This window comes from Podarcis cretensis (assembly GCF_951804945.1).
Source record: "Podarcis cretensis genome assembly, chromosome: 7".
Lineage (NCBI taxonomy): Eukaryota > Metazoa > Chordata > Lepidosauria > Squamata > Lacertidae > Podarcis > Podarcis cretensis.
In genome coordinates, this window is record NC_137176.1 from 28,237,251 (window position 1) to 28,256,876 (window position 19,626).

The 19,626-nt window shown below is 43.2% G+C and overlaps 1 protein-coding gene across 1 annotated transcript; it reads left to right on the forward strand.

Moving 5' to 3' along the window:
• The first annotated feature begins 427 nt into the window (after positions 1-427).
• Positions 428-18,174, forward strand: LY86 (lymphocyte antigen 86). The gene is made up of 5 exons (XM_079985119.1): positions 428-719; positions 11,834-11,920; positions 13,063-13,191; positions 17,141-17,193; positions 17,354-18,174. The coding sequence occupies exons 1-5, from the start codon at positions 599-601 to the stop codon at positions 17,435-17,437; spliced, it is 474 nt and encodes a 157-aa protein (XP_079841245.1). The 5' UTR covers positions 428-598; the 3' UTR covers positions 17,438-18,174.
• The last annotated feature ends 1,452 nt before the right edge of the window (positions 18,175-19,626 follow it).

The following is a 19,626-nucleotide window of genomic DNA, read 5'->3' on the forward strand; positions in this document are numbered from 1 at the left end:
GTCTGGGAAAGAAAGCTCTGTGTTCACTCTCTAATAACAGAGATACTCAACCAAAGGTGCAGACCATCAGCTTCAAATTCACTCTTAAAAGCATTGCATCACACAGCAACTATCCCATTATTTAAATGGAAAGTGCAGAGAGTCCCTTACTTAGAAGTAAGTCCTATTGAACTCAGTCAGTAGGTCTTATTTCTGAGTGGATTATGTATGAGATTGCAGAACTGGTTGGACTTTTTCTTGTAACCTGATGAAGCATGAAAGTGCTATAAAGGCTTTTGGGGACTGCATGGGCAATAGCATGAGTGTTCTTGCCGCATGGAATTGAGGTTTAGCGAGTGACTCATTCTTGGACCCTTCATTATTAGCACACAGTAGCAGGAAACACAGCCCAGAGACCTTAAAAGAGGAACACCACCCCTCTGGTTAGCCAGTTGCTCACTCTTTTATACCATCTCAAGGCACAAGCCCTTATTGGATTAACATTTGTGTAAGCAGTTTGTGTAGTGGCTTGGAGCTGCCACATTCACTAGAAGGAGGAAGCAGGCAAACAGACTGTTTTCAAGATAGAGACACAAGCACACAGTCCCTCTTCCTCAGCATGAAGATGTTTAAAGTTGTTTCCTTTGTCTTTTTGTTGGTTTATACCACCCCCAGTGCTGAATGGCCTACGCACCTCCTCTGCAAGACTGATCGGCTGGAGGTAAACTACAGAAGCTGTGGTGAGATCTTTTAGCTCCATTTAACTTTTCCTGATCGGCAGAAAACAGGCAGCTGCAGAGCAGTGGGTGGCTTGCTAGAGTTGGACATGGCAGACCCGTGGCAGATTCCACATTCAGCCACAAAAGGTTTTGGGTTAATCTAGGACAGTCACTCATCCCAGTCCAGAGATTTATGTGTATCTGGGTGTGGGTGTGTGTGGGTGTGTGTATTCCTTTCATGTGCAAGAATCTCCAGCTTTTTTTTCAGTGGAGGGACCTGATCGACATACAAAAATGATCCAGATACAAAAATACACTGTCTGTGTGGATTGTTTCCTCCCATTTAACTAAATGGAGAGACCATTCTGTGCAAGGAGCTTCTTGCATACATCAGTATTCCTGTGTTTAGAACTCATCACTAGATTGGAGCAATTGTTTTCCAGCCTAATCATAGGACCATAGCTTGGGGGGGATGAACCATAGCTAAGTTGTAGAGCATATGCATTGCGTACCAAATATTCCACGTTCAATTCCTGACTTTCCTGGCACTGATTTGAAAGACTCCTGTCTGAAATGCTGGAGAGCTGTTCCTGGTCTGTGTAGATGATGTGGAGCTAGGTGGATCAATAGTCTCATTCAGTGTATCATTCATTCTGTGTTCTTAATCTGCTTCCACTGGGCCATGGAAGCTTTGCATGAGATAAAACTGTGCATGATGAAACTTTCAGTCATCAAGATTAAAAACAATTGTAATAAATAAAGAGATACATAGGAGCCAAAGCCTAGGGGGCAAGGTCCATTCACCCCCTCCCATAAAATATTTGAGGCCCCCTCCCAAATTGATGGACATTGGCATTCAATAGGTGTGTGCACCGCATCTTGTGATCAATTATATGGGATGTGACTTACCTGCCCCCCCCCCAATATTTTATTCAAGTTGGCACCCCTGCAGAGATATCATAAATAAAAGTCCCTAATATATGTCTTTCACCAATTCAGCATGAATTTGGGCTTTCAAACCAATTTCTAATAAAATCAACAAGGAGGCAAGGACAGGCCCACTGCAAGATGACACATGAGCAGTCAAAAAAATAGGCATAGCTTAGAATAATGCAATTTCTTAACTTCTTAATTTCTTAAGATTTTATCATACATGTTTATATACCAATTTATTTTCTCTCTGTACAGGTAAAACTCGAAAAATTAGAATATCGTGGAAAAGTTCATTTATTTCAGTAATTCAACTGAAAAGGTGAAACTAATATATGAGATAGACTCATGACATGCAAAGCGAGATATGTCAAGCCTTTATTTGTTATAATTGTGATGATCATGGCATACAGCTGATGAAAACCCAAATTAACAATCTGAGAAAATTAGAATATTAAATGAAATCAGCAAAACAAGGATTGCAAATGGAGCAATATTGGACCTCTGAGAAGTAGAAGCATATCTCGCTTTGCATGTCATGAGTCTATCGCATATATTAGTTTCACCTTTTCAGTTGAATTACTGAAATAAATGAACTTTTCCACGATATTCTAATTTTTCAAGTTTCACCTGTAGCATAGACATTGAAAGGCTGCTTGCCATAGTGGTGCAAATTCTGGATTTCCCTCTCCCCCACCTCCACTCATACACCCTTCCATTCCACCTGGCATGAGGCTTAATGTGCTACTCAGAAGGAGCCATGTTATCCAAAGCTGTCGCCGTGCTCAGCCATGCGGCGGCTGCTCCACGCGGCAGCATTTCCCATGGACTGTGGGCTTGTTTGTTCTTCAGATCTGCTGGAAAGAATAAGGGAAACAAGCTGCTCCGAAATGAATGGAAAGGCAGTCGCTTGGCAGTGCTTCCTTTTCAACTCGGCACCTCGGCTGGCCTTGCGCTGCACTGATGCGCCCTGCAGTGGGGACAAAGGGAATTAGCTTCATAGGCATCTCATTCATAAGAGGCACGTGACGTGAAAAGTGATTAATGGCAAAGGAAGAATCTGAGCGTTTGTTTTTCCAATTCATCCCAACACAAAGGCTGCCCTCCCTGCTTTCCCCTTCCCTGAAGCTCAGGCGCAGCTTTGCACATCCATTAAAATAAAACCAGTGAGGGACACGAGGAGCAAATAAATATTTGGAATGAAATCTTTTAGCAGCCGATTCTTAGGAGACGAAGTTAGCTTTCAGGTATTGTAAGCGGATTCCCCTCCTGTAATAGGAAAATAGAACTGGCACTATGAAACTGGCTTGTTTTGTCCCTTCAGAAAAGGAAAAACACACAGATGCCCTCTTACTGGTAGTCCAGTCCTGACAGTCTCAGCTTTTCTAGACTTGCTACATGTGAGCCTTTTCTCTAGTCTAGACACATGGGGTAGGGGGTATTTGCATTTTTAAAACCCATGAGGTAATTTATATGCACAGCTTCAGATTTATAAATGATTACTAGAATTCAAATAGAAATACAAATTTGCATCCCACCACTGTAGAGAAGGTTGGGAACAGGTGAGCAGGGTGCCTGCTCGGTCTGTTGTTCAGGTCCTGCTCGCCATTGATGGGAAACCTTGTGGTTCTTTTGTCTTTAAACTGGACTTTAAAATAGAAGAGTCCTGCAAACAGGGGACTGTCAACAGATGAGCCACTTTTTACAACCCAGTTGTAAAAGCCAGTTGTGAGCATCCCTGAGATCTACGGATGAAGAGCAGGATACAAATACAATAAAATGAAATAAAACTCTCTCACACACATGATAAGCAGACAGGTTTTTGTTTTTGTTTTTTAAAGTATTTTCCTATATATCTCCCAAACTTTATACCATCTGGTCCATGCCACAAACATTGACTAGCAAACACAATCCTATACCTTGGTAGCATGTTCCACTGAAACCCATGAGGTTTTCATCAGAGTAAACATAGTTAACTCAATGCTATACATGGTTTTGAAAGGTGTTAGCCAGCCCAACTTCCTTGAATGCTTGGTTTTCCTTACAAATGGATGAGTAAATGAATTAACTCTGGTTGGTTAGCAAATGGGGGCCTCTGGACCAAATCTATGCCCCCTACAGCATAGATTTTTGCGCATCCAGCAGGTTATCTTCCACTTCTCTGATCAAAATGGGACCCTCCTGAAGTGTCTTCTCTTGAGGGGAAAAAGCAGCCATATTGGAGCAGGGTTATGCATATTGGTCCCTGCCCCCCAGCGACAGATTGAAGGCTAGTGAGTTTTATGGCTGAATAAGGGCTTGGACCTGGATTAAACATCCAGCCCTCTATCAGCTGCGGCTCTTATGAATCAGTTTCTTCAGTTCATTTCTCAAAAGAGCTTAAATCAAAAGCATGTGATTCGGAAGATTAGGTCTGTCTGAATTTCTGTGCTTCCTTTGTATCAAATTAGCAGGCAGAGACACAGAGAGCTTTTCTTAAAAAATAAAAAGTTCATACCTGAGGAGAAAAAGGATCTCTCGATCTCTCTCTCTCTCCCTCTCCCTCTCTCTCTCTCTCTCTCTCTCTCACACACACACACACACACACTTTTCTCTCTCCACAGCCAAAGTACTGTCCCCCCCCTCTCTCAGTCACTCTGACAAATTAAAACCCAGGCTCATCAACCATCGTGACAAGAGATCAAGAAAAAAAACAAACCCAGAAGCCAGTACATTTCAGATTTGTCTTTCCCAGAGGTTGTGGGCTTAGATTAAACTCTGTCATTTAACATGAAGCATAACCCGGTGCTATTTCCAGAAATCAACACCGTGGCAGCAGGAAGAAAAATATCCCTAAGCTTCAAGGTACCCAAATGGCTCCCCAGTGCATGCTTAAGGAGAGTCAGCAATAAAGACAGATTAGGTGCCAGATGGTTTTACTGATCATGTGAGGCACAAATCAGGGCATGTCAATAGAGGGCGACTTATAAAGCACTCAGGTACCTGACGCACAGGATGACATGAGCTGGTCCCAGCCAGGCTCTGCTCTTTGGGTAGACAGACACTGCAGTATTGGCAGTCCTTTCCTTGAGGGCCAAATATTGATGCCTTCACACTCAACCAAGCAGTTCAAGTTATATTGCTTGACGTAGACTCACGAGAACCGTTTCAGGTCTCGGCAAAGGGAGAGGGGGAAAGGCAAAATTCACCACTTGGATTTAAACACTTCTGGATGTTTCCAAGATTAAACCGCAAAAAAACCTATTGTTGTGAATTCTGGGGGGTGGGCTGTTTGCCTGAGTTCCCTTACAGGGTTGCCATACATCCAATTCCCCAGACATATCCAGGATTCAGCCCTTGTATACAGTGTCTGGGAATTCCAAACATATGGCAACCCAGATGTTCGGGCAAAACTTTTTTTAAAAAAAGCTCACTTTTTGAAATATGGCAACCCTACCTTCATGTTCCTGAATCAAAGCAAGGATTTAATTGCTGGAATAGCCGGGCCAGTTTCTTGGTGAGATAATGGCACAAAAAGCGCAAAATCCAGAGTTCAGTTGAGGGGTGTGTGTGTGTGTGTGTGTGTGTGTGTGCTCTAGAAGCAGGAGGCTGCAGGCTGAAGCCTGTGAGGGAGAGAGATGCTTGATTTATGATGGAATTCAAGGCAATGGGAGAAGCAAGACCTTCTTGGGGTGTTAATGGTGTGAGCACTGTGAGCCCCTCCATCATATGCTCAGGCAGTGTTTCTTTTCCAAGGGGGAGGGGAGGTGCCAGTACTTCACTGGCGGCTCCTGTGACCTCACTGCCCCACCCATCATGAGCATCACCAGCGAAGCAACCAGGGTGCACATGGCGGGCAGCAGAGCACACTACATGGTGGAGCAGGGCATCACTGCCATGCCACCCACTCAGTCTAATCTCAGTCTAATCAGTCATAGTTTTTTGGCTGTGTATTCTTTCCTCCCCTAGCCGCCTCCTTTTCCTCACACATTTCAATAAGAACACTTCAGGGGGGGCATATCCTGGTTTGCAAAGGGAAATTAAACCATCGTTTCCCTGTTAGAGTGCCTTAAGAAACTGTGGTTTCTTAATAGAAGTACCAAAGTTGAGTGTGTGCAGGGCCACACGCTTCATTCTTGGTCTAAAAAGCCCAGGTGTCTGAGATTGAGCCTGTCATGACCAAATGTGTCATAGTCTTCTTACCATGGTTTGCAGTAATCAAAGTTTGCCCTACTCATTTGTTATAGCGAAGATGAGTTATCACCAGCCAGGAAATTAGGGAGAGGAGACAACGGAAGCACGTCGGGGGAAATGCAGGCATGAAACCATGACTTGGCTGTGACACCTGAACCAAATGCCAGTACAGTCATACCTTGGGTTGAATGTGCTTTGGGATGAGCACATTCGAGTTGCGCTCCGCGGCAACCCGGAAGTAATGGAGCGCGTTACTTCTGGGTTTTGCCGCTTGCACATGCGCAGATGCTCTAAATGACGTCACGCACATGTGCAGAAGCGCCAAAACATGACCCACACACACGCAGACGCGTGGACACGGGTTACGTTTGCTTCTAGGTGCGAAGGGGGCTCCGGAATGGATCCCGTTCGCATCTAGAAGTACCACTGTATGCCGAATTAGAGCGGGGAAACAGGTGCTCCTGAGAGACCAGGGTTGTCTATTCTGGCCAACAGTGACTCTCTAGGGTCTCAGATAGAGGTCTTTCCTTTCACCTGCTATCTGAGATATTTAAGAGGAAAACAGCAGCAGCAATAGCCTGGAGACGCCAGGGATTGAAATCTGTAAGAAAAGCGTTTACTCTGCCCATTGGCCTTGCATCCTAAGCCTTTGGGTGTGTTGGGGCACACATGCCTCATAACCGGTTGACTGCCTGAAATGTTACAACTTCCTCCTTTCTCAGGCAAATTGTTTGGGGGGTGGGTTGTTTCATCCTCCAGCAGGAAGTGGGGTGGCAGAAACCCAAAGTGTGTTCACAGTGCTGCAGACCTCTTTTTAATGACCTTCTGCAACTATGCAAGTGTAAAGCTGAAAGAAGGGGGAGAGCTTGCATCAGCTGTCAGAAGTTTGGGGAAACACTGCGTTCGGCAAAAACGTTTAACTATGATTTTTTAAAAATGTCCTGCAATCATTTTTTCATCAGTGCTGTTGGGAGTATTAAATGAGAGGGTGTATTTTTAAGGGTTTTGAAAGCACTATGTAAGTGTTAAGAATTATTCATTCATGTGTTCATTTCCAGCTTCCTTCCTGCTCTATTTTAGTGTGAACCTGGGGGATGGTGTGTGGGGAGTGAGCTAAAGTAATTCACTGCCCTGCCATTGTTTCACTGCTCCCAGAAGTGTAATACGGAAAGGCCAAAGGATCCCCCCCCCCCCCACGCAAACACACACTAAGAACTGCATGAACTCAGCCAGATCGATGCCTTAGTAGAAACCCATGCCATTGATTTGCAGGATTCTGTTTTTACAAAAAATAATTTAAAGCAATAATGTGTTAGAAAATTATCCACTAACCATTCAGGGTTATTGAACCAAATCATGCATGGGCAGTAAGAGGTTATTGGTGGAGGAGGTGATGGAACAATTCTAAACCCCTGTTCAGGTATTCAAAGAACAAAAGGGGAGAAAGAGTGGAAGGGGCAGGAGTTTGTGGGTGCTAGCTCCTCCCCCCAGTGTCCCTGTAGGCTATGCCTTCACTCATTAATGCCAAATGCCTGAATAGGAATTATTTATGGGAGGAATTTGACTTTGCGCTGTTCAGACCATTCACTCTGCATAAGCATTGCAGCTTGACAGGCAAAGCGATTCCCCCCTCTCCTTCCTCCTAGGAGTTCTCCTGACCCCCTCCAGAGCTAATTTCAGGGGGACAGGATGCACAAGGAGAGGAGAGGAAAGGCTTGTTGTGTAAGTGGAAATTCTCAGGGCTCCTAGGTGAATCCCATCTCATGCGTTTGGCTGAACTAGCTTAGTATTCCCGTGGCAATCAGGATCCTTGCACACCCAGGGTTCCTGAGCACAGGGAAGGTTCTAAGCATGCTCAGCCACACAAAGAACCACCATCAGATCTTCAGCCTTGCTATCCAAGGGATCTGGGTTGGTTCAGGTGGAGAAAAGGGGCATTGGGGGAGAGCTGGTACATGTTTTTATTCCCTCCTGTTTCTTTGAAGACCTGAATAGGGCTGTAGCATGTTTCTATTCGTGATTCCAAAATGCTGGGTGGGTCTCCTCTCCCCAGTGGCTCATAGGAGCATCAGATACTTCATTGTTTGGGACAGAGCAACCTGTTGCTTAGATTATTGGCTGAAGGCATGAAAGAGATAAGAATACAGTGGTACCTCGGGTTACAGATGTTTCAGGTTACAGATGCTTCAGGTTACAGACTCCACTAACCCAGAAATAGTACCTCAGGTTAAGAACTTTGCTTCAGGATGAGAACAGAAATCGTGCTCCGGTGGCAGCAGGGGGCCCCATTAGCTAAAGTGGTGCTTCAGGTTAAGAACGGTTTCAGGTTAAGAACGGACCTCCAGAACGAATTAAGTTCTTAACCCATGGTACCACTGTACAGAGTTGGACAGGCAGCTAACCAAGTATTTACCCAAGTTGTTCCCTGGCTGAAGGCCTTTTTGATAGGGCGTCATTGTGCATGCACACATCTCAGCAAGCTTCATCTCCAGAACAGGAGTTCATTTCCTTTTCTCAAGTCAGACTGTGGGTCTGTCCAGCTCAGTGTTGTCCAGTGTTCTCCAGATTGGGCTCTTTCCCAAACCTACCTGGAGATGCCAGGAGCTGTCCTTGGGACTTTCTCCGTGCAGAGTTTGTGTGGCACAGCAGTCAACCCCTACTGGAAACAATATTCCATCCTCAGAGGATATTCCCAGAGCTAAGGTCCAGTTCACCATTTTTTCCCTTTCTCTTAGAGCATTGCGGCTTCCCATTGGTTCCCACATGGTGCATATGCAGTTATTCCATGATCAAAAGGATGAAGTGTGATGAGTAAACTTTGAATTCTGCGAGTGAGAACAGATTGGAGAAAGTGGGTGGAGGGAAGACTGTGAATTCAACAGTGCCACTTGTTCTAGAATGTGGCAGCGACGTGAAAAGTTGAAGTGAGAGTGTCATTTTTTCCTAGGAAAGAAGGGTAAACATTATGACTCTGTGAGAACTGAGGATGTGTACATTTGCAGCCTGCAGTTGGATGGGTGAATGAATGGGGCTCCCTGAGTGAAATAAGGAGAAGGCTGGTCCTCAGTCAGGACTGCAAACTGGGTTGGGCTTCTTTTCCCAGTCTGTGCATTTCAACGTAAGAAGAGCTTGCTGGGCCATCTAGTCAAGCATCATTTTTCACACTGGCCAAACAGATGACTGCAGGAAGCCCAAAAGCACAACAATACTCTCCCCTCCTGTGGTTTCTAGCAATGAGTATTCAGAAGCATTGCTGTCTCCCACAGTGCACTGCTTAATCCGAGCCAGAGCTCACCTGGAGTTAAGCCCAGAATCTGCTTTCAAAAGCATAGCTCAGCATCAAAAATTTGGAAACAATATAGACAAGCATGCCTTTCAGCTTATATACAGCACCTTTCCTTTATCAGCTGAATAATCACCAACAGCCTCCCCACCACACAACCTGGGGAGCGCAGAAACAGCAGACAGACAAGACAGTTAGGTGACACGGGACCCAGGCTATTTTGAGCATGAGAGTTGATCAGGGCCGTGTTAATTGGCTGTCCCAGGCACAACCCACTAGGTTGTGTATCCCAAGCTACACAGTTTTCTTAAATGGCCTGCAGCACCCTGTAGAGCAGGCATGGCCAAACTTGGCCCTCCAGCTGTTTTGGGACTACAACTCCCATCATCCCTAGCTAACAGGACCAGTGGTCAGGGATGATGGGAATTGTAGTCCCTAAACAGCTGGAGGGCCAAGTTTGGCCATGCCTGCTGTAGAGGATAGGAAAAAATGCTGCATTTACTGAAATTAGCCCAATCTGCCATTCTGTAGATTGCACACACATACACACACACACACACAGAGAGAGAGAGAGAGAGAGAGAGAGAGAGAGAGATTTCATGACATCTGAAACAAAATACAAAATGCCAGCTGCTGTACATCTCTCCCCACTGCAGGTGCAAAAATAATCCACACTTGAAGGCACAATGCACAGATAGAAGAATTACTGTTCTCAGATCTGTGACTTGTGCAGCATACAAGCAACATTTTTTGTTTTTTAGCATACAAGCAACATTTTGAAGAAGGAAGGAAGTGTCTCTCTCTCTCCCCCCCCACCCCTGACCTTCTGCACAAAAATAAAAAGAAGTAAAACATTCTCTTGCAGAAGTCAAATTACCATTATCCAGAAGAGGCCGAGGAGGAAATGGGAAAGGGGTAATGAAAACACTGAAAAGAGAAGTCAAAATCAACCTGGTTTTGTAGGTCCTTCCCGAAAATACAATTACAAAATAATTGTCAGAAGTTTTTAAATGAAAAAAACCACCAAACAACATTCTAACAGTAACAGTGTAAAAAAAGAAGAAAAAGATTGCTGCCAAGTTCCCAACATACATTAAAGGGAGATGATTGGGTGCTTGTCTCATTGGCTGAAATTAATGTGTGACATGGCTTCAACTGTGTTGGCATTTTCCGCACCCCGCACAAAAGGCAGCCAGTGAAGAAGACTGAGGGAACAGAGAAACACGAACGCTAGGAGATCACACCTGCAATATTCAAAAACCAGTAGGGAAATTTTGAAGCCTAGCTAGCTTTGACATGCAACCACTGAAAACAGAAAGAGCAGGAATGGTGAGGGGCGAAAGTAGGGCTCCATTTCAATAATTGCCCCATAAGTCAGGTCTGGCCTTCAGTGAATGAAGAACAAAGGAAAATGCAGCCTTTTTTTCTATAGCATTGGCTTTTAAACTGTGGCCTGGGAACCACCAGTGGTCCTTGGTGCCCATAAAGTAGTTCCTGGCACATAATGAAAGCAGAGGAAAACACTATGAGGTTATTGGGGGGGGGATTGCTCTGTTTCAAGTGCCATCTCAGCAGTATTGGGGGTCTGACTCCCAAAAAGAGTTCAGGTTTGGATAAAATCTAGAAGGAACGAAGGGGTGGCAATACAATGGTTTCAGAATTCTGGGTGACCCTGGACAGCTCCGTACAGAGCTCAAGTGGGAGACTCCATACAAGTTGTTTCAAATGTTGTTTCAGCACCAGTCAGCCTCAGACTGAGCCTCCAAAAGGAACTGCAAATCTGAGAAGCTGGATCTGTATACTTGCTTTAGTAGTCATCAGCTTCACCTGAGATGGGAAGACTGTGGTCCCACTCGAGTTTATGACCTGGAACCCTCAAAGTCAGAGGAGGGCAGCATGACCTCCTCGGACCTCAGGAGTACAGGCATTGTGGGCTCCTCTTGCACAAGTTCTTCTGGATTAATATGGACATCAGGGTCTGGGGGCAATTGCTATGCTATGCTATGCTATGCTATGCTATGCTATGCTATGCTATGCTATGCTATGCTATGCTAGTGTTTATTTATATACCACTTTTGCACCCAAAGCAAAACAAGGCAGCTTCCTATGCTGCTATGTAACTGCAGCAGGTTTTGAGGTTCCTTGAGTTCATAGAATAAGGAAGCATGGTGGCTCTCATAGAGAAATGGAACAGCACATCATCAGACCAAAATAGTGGTTCTCATTACATTTCATTTCAGAGTGGCGCTTTCATTGGACATTTGATCTTAGGGCCCCTCCAGACTGGTGTTTTATTTCAGGTTTTATTCTTAATGCAATTAGTGCATTAGTGGGAAATATCTTCTACTTTGTTTTGTCCTGTAATGCTTTCCCAACGCTACCACATTATTGCCGTCCAGAGGAGCTATAGCCCAACAAAAGCAGGACAAAAATAACCAGAACATTTGTGGTCTAAAAAGTGAGACGATTTCAGCGGGAAGTTACGGCAATGGTACTGACTGGAAATGCAGCAGTGTGGACAGCCCAGAACTTGTGTAACTGCAAGCAGAGGGGTTGTGTGTGTCCACCCTGGTAGCATCAAATCATCATGAATGAATATCCAGTGGAGCCACCAGATTAGTAGAGCAATATTTTCTGGATATTTCTACCAAACCTCCCATTTAGGGGTCCACTTGCTCCTAAATCAAGTCTCCTTTGTAATGTATAGAAAATTGGTTCATCTGTGGCTTTCATTTTCTTTTCTTCACAGATCCACTGCAAGATTTGGCTTTTAGCATTGACACCTGCTCCAGTGTAGTGCCCGAAACTATTAACATCAGAATAGCAACCATTTTAAGTAAGTATAATGTGTTTGACTGTCTCCCAGGACTCTCAGTCCTCAGAACTCAACCGCAGCCAGATGATACCTCCAAGGATGGGAGTGACTGAGTCCCTGAAGCACCCAAGAGGCGATGTCCCTAGACAATGAGGTCTCCATCCCTGGTCTCAGAAAAGGATATTCTACCCTCCTTCCTTCTCAGAGTGTCTCAGATGACTCCTCCCCTGAACTACCATCAGCTTAAAAACACTCTCTTCCTATGCTGCACCAAACACAAGGGTTGCAGGGTATCTTTCAAGTATGGCATAGCACATACCTATGTAATGGGACACATAATCTTTATTTTCCAAAACAGACCCCTGCCAGGGAAGCGGGCGGCTCAACCTGACCACTCTCTGGCAGTCTGTATAATGCACCCATTGACTTCAGACCAGTGCTGAAGCAACGCTCCAATTTCCTTACTTCCAAACTTGCTTTTATCTATGTAATAGCAAATCACATGCGACGAATTGCCCTTGCAAGAGTCCAATCCAGATCAGTACCCAGGGAGCGGGGCAAGACTTTGTGTGTGTCTAGATACATTCGGCCAATCTGTGCACTGATAATAGGTCTTTCCTCCAACATGTACTTGTCTAATGTGGCCGTTGTGGACATATGTGTTCAGTTGGACTTACTCCCAAAAAAGTGTGTATAAGACAGTTGCCTAATTTTGGAAACCATCACTATTTATTACATTCAGAAACACATAACATCTTGCTGTCACCAAGGTCCTCTTCAATATGCATAAATTTGAAGGATATCCTTCTTGGCATCAGCATCCCAGTAATGGAATTCCTTCCCTTTTCAGATTCACTGGACATGGACTTCGTTGGGTTTTCAGGGCCAAGCTGAACTTGTTGTTCATACTGTTGATTTCAGCTTGTTCTTTGTGTTTGCTTTAAATATGTGTTTTGCATTTATTTTAATGTAACCTTCTCTGGGATTGTCTTGGCAATGAAGAGCAAGTAGGAAATATTTAAAATAAATAAATAGTGGTGATTAAACCCATGAACAAGATTTCCCTCCCTCCCTCTTCTTTAAAAAACAACAACTAACATAGTGACAATGTTCTGATTTCCATACAATTGCTCATTAGATTTATATTCTGTCTCTCTCTACAGGGTACAGCATCAGGAAACTGTCTGTGGAAGTAACTCTTGGCATGAATGGGGCGAGCATTCCGTTTTACTCCAAGGAACTTTGCGAAGAGGATCACCCAGAGTTTCTTTACTGCGGAAAGAAGAAAGGAGGTGATTAATTTTTCAGGAATAACATGCTAAATGTTCAGTAGCTAGCAGTTGTAGTGAGCAGGGAGAAGGTGTCGTGTCAGTTGAACACACCAGATTGGAAATATCTGACCAGCCTGTTTAATTTTACACAAACAATTTTCCATGTCAAAATCTTTTCCTGCAAAAAGCATTGTGCTAGAATTTTCTTGTAGGAGGTTCTACTTACAAGGCAGAGCACAATGTGAAGGTATACAGAGCTTACAGGTAGACAGGTGTTGCTCTGGTCTGGTAAGCACATGGACGGACGGAAGACTACCAGGAAAGCTCATGGGTGTCTTGTTGAATTCCAGGATGAGCAAACATAGGACACAAACATCTTAAATAAACGCAAGCCCAAGGGATAAGTGAAGCACAGCACCTTTAGCAAGGAAAGGGCAGTAATTCAGTGGTAGAACACCTGATTTGAATGCAGAAGGTTGCAGGTTCGATCCTTGGCAACTCCAGGTAGGGCTAAGACTGTCCCTTGCCTGTGACTCTGGAAAGCCACTGCCGGTCAATGAAGACAGTTCTGAACTAGATGGATCAATCCTACTACCATTCATTCCTGATTACAGCAAAATGTCTACAAGTAGAAATATGACTGGGTTAAATTATGCAAGAAGCATGGAGCAATTGCAAAACACACAGCTGCCATTCAGTACATATGCAGTAGCACTGTTTTCATTACACTGGTATGCATGGTATTGGTCACATCAACAACACTGAGAAAATATCAGTAGTGTTTGCGATAATGAACAACATTCCCACTGCCAAACATGCATTTCCACAGCTGTATACCATAGGGGTAAAACAAATTGTATTCTTGGTATACATAACTGGTAAGCAGGGTGATCAATTCGTTAAAGATTTGTCAATCAATCAATCAATCAATCAATCAGCTGCCTTGCTTGGAACAATTCACTAATGAATTTTACATAAATATAATGACCTATTGCAAAGTCATACTAAAACAGCCTTTTTAAAGCTTCCTTCCCACATTACTTAAAATGACTCCTCATTTTATCCTAGCTTCTAATAAAGACAATAAGGGGAAGGCATATTTTAATTTTCTCGATCATCAGATTTGACATTTGGAGGAATTACATTTGCCTGGCCTGCAGCGTGAGAAGTCATTCAGGAGTTTTAAGCATTGTGGGCCCTATCAATTAATCAGAAGGAAAATGGTCATCCGCCATTAACACGTTTGTTTGTTAAGCCTGAAATGCTATACTGTATACACTTACCTGGAATATGGCGAGTCCAACAAGTTCTGCTGCACTGGGCGCCAGCACTAGAGGGCACTGCAGGGCTTCTCAGCTACAACATAGTGACTTGAGCAGAAGGGAAGGTGAGAGATGGGGGGGTGCCAAATTTTGGCTTTGCATAGGGTGCTGTTGAAATGTTGTTGTTTTTTAAATAATATTTATTACTTTTAAAACTTACAAAAAGGAAAGAGAAGAAAAGGGACAAAAAGAAAAACAACAACAAGAAAGGGAAAAAACAATACAATACAATATATAAACAATACAAAACACAACATTAACCTAAACAAAACAAAACAAAAACAATTTAAAAACATACATCATACCATTTCAGTAGTCTATCTTTCATACCCTTGTTTCATCGACCTCCTCCCACCTCCCTTTTTGTATTCCACTTCTATTAATTGTTTCAGCAATTCCTTTCCCTTTCTCTATTTTCTGTCATATAAATATCTTAACTTATTTTTACCCTTATTTTCCATTAATACTATAATGCTTATTTATGCTTAACTCCTTATAACATTTCAACTAAAGCCATAAAATTTCATTCCAACATTTTTCTAACACTCAGTAATTTTACAATATTTCTATTTCTGAGAATAAACTTTAAAACTTTTTCCAATCTTCTTCCACCATCTCTTCTCCCTGGTCTCGGATACTGCCAGTCATTCGTCAATTCCAAATAGTCCATCAACCTGGTAATCTTCTGTCCGAGGCTCTTAACTCTTTTCCAAGTCCCTTCTGCAGGTCTTCTTCATATTTATACATGCACTTTACTTTGTCTTCTACTGATCTTGTTCTTATTTTCCTTCCTTTGATACTGAAGAGCAGATCTCGGGGAAGCTCCAACCTAGCAATGCTTTTATTCCTTCTCGACAGGTCAACCAAATCTCCATGGTTAAATCTAAAATCCATAAGGTATTTCAGGACATGTTTCAAAATTCCTCCAAATCCAAAGGCCCCCACAGCTCCAATCTCCTCACGACCCAAGTCCAAATCCCAAAAGTCAGTAAATCCCTGCATGAAGGGATTTATCCAACTTTCCTTCTCCAGTCCAGGCAGGGCTCCAATCCTCAAAATCTGACTTTTTCTAAATTCAATCATGAAAGGCCTCAACTTATAGTCCTCAGTTTGCCTCTGTAAAGCTGGGGCTCGGGTGCTGTTGAAATGTTAAAGACCAACATCTGCCACTGAATTTGGGGACCCAACATGTCAAGCTTCAGTGGCCAGGAGAAGGCTGAGCCACAGAAGCAGGTTTTTAGAGGTTAACTACAAGGGCAGTTTGAACATGCTACTGCTTGGTGGAGCATCGAATACTGCTCATTGCTGTGCAGCCCTCTGCTATCGGTAGATAGCGCGCACATGGACAGTGTGCAATAAATGAGAAAGAAACGTGCTTTGATAACACAATAAGGTAATCATGTGCAAAGGCCCCTGTGGCTCTTTCTCTGCTGCAGTCACATCTCACTCTGAAACATAATAAATACCGCACTGTGAGTTTCATGACCACGCAACAGTTCATCTACTAAGATGGCCTCGGAGGAATTGCTAGCACTTTTTAAAAAATATGTCACAGAATAATAGACAAATACTACATGAGCAACCAATCATGCAAATTATTGAAGTCGGACTGATGGAAACATTACATTCCGAGTCTCTCTCTCTCTCTCTCTCTCTCTCTCTCTCTCTCTCTCTCTCTCGTATATTGAATTCAAGAAAAATGAGAAGAAGAATAAAGGCATCCACAGATCTCCTGGCAGTCTGCCTTATTCTGATGAAGTGCTTAATAAGAACCTGTAGAAAATACATTAGAGAGTACTGGAGTCCATCGCAGGTCCCAACACAAACTGCTGTGCACATGTTAAATCAGAAGGCCACATTTTTCTGGGGGTTTGCAAATCCTCAGTAAGACAGGAAGTAAGACAGGGAGCCTTCATCCCGCTGCCCTGCGGAGCCTTTGTGAGGCTATCCCTGGCTTTTGCGGGAGGTGAGGGAAGGGTCAGAGCGAGGCTCTCTCCCTACCCCACCTCCCGCAAAAGCCCCCAAGAGCCACGCTCCCTTTAAAGAGCTACGCGGAGCGTGTGTGCAGCTCTTGGGGGCTTTTCCCCGAGGAGGTGTGCCTTATGGAGCAAAAAATACGGTAAGTCTGCCCCCTGAGGCAGAGGTTCCCCACCCTGGTCTAGAGCAAGGAACAGTATTCCACAACATGGAGGCAACAAGCAAGAAAGCCCCTTTTCATGTGTCTCCAAGACATGCTTTGGAAATGAATGGCCATCTCTGTCTCTTGGCCCTGTTTTGGTTCCAGTCTTGTTGGCACTGGCCGCATCTATTTGGTATACAGGAGGAGTCCTACTGCCCACACTCAGTTAAAACAGCTATAAATACCCATATGTCCCGGTCACTGTGATAAACTGCTAGATGTCCGAAAAGTTTGTATGTTCTTAATGCACCAGGGAAGGAGCGAGCTGGAGAAAGCACATTAGACATCTACTGGAACAGCAACTCTGGATCTCAGTTCATTTCTGAGCAGGGATTTCATTTCTAGTTTTCTTCCAGGATATTGGAGTTATCCATTATAACCATGGGTATTATATGCACAGACAGTACACTACCTAGCTGTAAAATCATTTCTGGCTCTCTCACTTGCTTCTGATTTATTTCCTTTGCAGAACTAATCTACTATGAAGGGCCTGTCTCGCTGGGATTCCATGAGCTCCCTCAGGTAGGCTTTTTCTAGTTTGCCCTCTGAAATACAAGTATTATTCGAGTGGCAAAACCACCAGTGGCAGTGATGACATTATAAGTGAACATGCCCCCAAAAGGGGCTAGCCAATCATTGCAGGGTTATTCTGATCTAATGACTTCCTCTTCTTTCTTTCTAGGGAGACCTTGATGTAAAGGTGGAGTTTTTAAATCAAGACCATCACACTATTATTTGTGCTAATTTCACTGTTAAGAGTCACTGAATGGGTGCTGATATTTTTAATGCAGTCATTAAGGGACACGACTAAAGGCACCATGAAATAGAGAAGGGATTTGTTTAACTTTTGGAAACCCTATTGTCTGCAGTCTGACAGATGTGGAGTAGCAAAATAATGTAACACACAGGTTTAGTTGCAATTGCTGTTTACATTCTGTTGACCAAAAGAAAGTACAAAATCCCTGTACGCCAATTTGTCCCAGCAAGGTTCAATGCAATATATTGTGTTTTCCTTCCTATAACACTCTGCTTACTTTCATTACATGTATTGTTTAAACTCAAGAGTATGAATCAAAGAATAAGTACATTGAGGTTCTCTCAGTTACTAATTCTTCCAGTCTGAAATTCAGTTCTCCACATTTCTGCAGCTTTTTGCAAAATCCTCTTTTTTAAAAAAAAAAATCTTCATGAAAATTCTTCAGCATTTTCATGCAACTTTTTCCTAATAAACATATTTTTATACACAGTTTTGATTAATATACACTTACGTGCAAGCAATTTCTCATCATATAATGTATTTCAGTATGTTTTTTTCACGAATATATTCATTTTTATGCAATTTCCCCCTAATATATGCATTTTTATAAACATTGTTTAGCTAGAAAACTGTATCACGAAGTCTACTGTCCCAGGGAAACTGGTGGAAAGTATTATTAAAAATAAAGTAAAGCATATGGAAGAACAAGTCTTGCTGAAGAGCCAACATGGCTTCTGAAAGAGAAAGTCCTGTTTCATGAACCTATTAGAGTTCTTTGAGAGTGTCAACAAGCATATCGGAAGAGGTGATTTGCAAGACATAGTGTACTTGGACTTTCCTCAAGCTTCCAGCAAGGCTCCATGGTTTCCCACATTCAGTTAAAGCCCATGAGGTAACAGCCAGGGGGTTGCAGGGGACTGAATAAATATTAAATGGAAAGAAAAATGCACACACCGCCCTCGGCCACCTCATAACAACCGTATAACTATCAAAATTATAAAGGAATTCTAAAATGCCCTGCAAATGCGGCACAAATACAAACGCCTCATTTGTAGGGGAAGATTTTTCTCTCTACACATTTTGTAATCACACAAAGATACCAATTCTTCAGCTGAGATGCAATAAGCTGCTTAAAGTCACAGGGGAGAGGTAGGCCTAAGGCATGTTTGAACTCAGCAAGGGATGAAGTCCACCTGCACCTGAAATCTGGCAAAATCCTCCTTACCGCATGTCACAGTGAGAGAGAAAACTGAGGTCCTCTAAGGAAAGAGAACTCACCCCGAGAAGGCTTAGTCATGTGTTTGGAAGCTCTATAACAGGCATAGGCAACCTTCAGCCCTCCAGATGTTTTGGACTACAATTCCCATCATCCCTGACCACTGGTCCTGTTAGCTAGGGATCACGGGAGTTATAGGCCAAAACATCTGGAGGGCCAAAGGTTGCCTATGCCTGCTCTGTAACAATTACCAAACACTGTGTGTGTGTGTGTGTGTGTGTGTGTGTGTGTGTGTGTGTGTAAAGTCTCCAAAGATATTTCAAACCACTTAACACCATATACATGTTTTTTTATATACATACATAACTTCTTCTTGACTTCCCACCCCTCCTTTCCTGATGTTTATTTTTGTTACTCCTTTTTATTAGCTGTTTTGAAACACATCTGTTTTTTTATTATCTAAGACCCGATCTCATTAATTTTTTGAATAATCTGCTGCTTGTAATTCAAATCCTGCCTGCGACTTCCAAGTACGGGTGATAATATGATAGATATCAATGGTTTCCATTCTTATCAGTGAGCTTTTCAATATCTCCCTTGCTCCCACTTTTTTTAAAAAATTGTGTGTGGCTATATAGTTAAATCCTCCCAGCTACTTGGCAAGATCTTTACATGCACCCTTTGCAAAAGGGGCACAGTAAATAGCCATTATTATTCCCCTTCTGTGAAGGACACATGGGTGCCCCATGCTAAATCTTCACATTCAAATAATAGGAAGTCCACCCACAGAAATACTTCAATGGCCTGTGCACTGCAAAAGGAACGTCTAAGAGTGTTACTACAGGCCTACTTCATGAGTCAAATGTGAGGATAGTGGGGGAATTTACACAGGAGAATCAGCTTGTGTCCTACCTGCAGGTTCTTCTTCTTTTTACCTTCTTACCTGAGAACTCCCAGGTAAGTTCCGCCCACTGTTGTGTGG

Excerpts from the sequence above, each read along its gene's own strand:
- LY86 (XM_079985119.1), top strand. The coding sequence starts at position 599 with ATGAAGATGTTTAAAGTTGTTTCCTTTGTCTTTTTGTTGGTTTATACC. Across the intron at positions 11,921-13,062 it reads CAGAATAGCAACCATTTTAA|GGTACAGCATCAGGAAACTG; the intron begins GTAAGTATAATG and ends CTCTCTCTACAG. Across the intron at positions 13,192-17,140 it reads CTGCGGAAAGAAGAAAGGAG|AACTAATCTACTATGAAGGG; the intron begins GTGATTAATTTT and ends TTTCCTTTGCAG.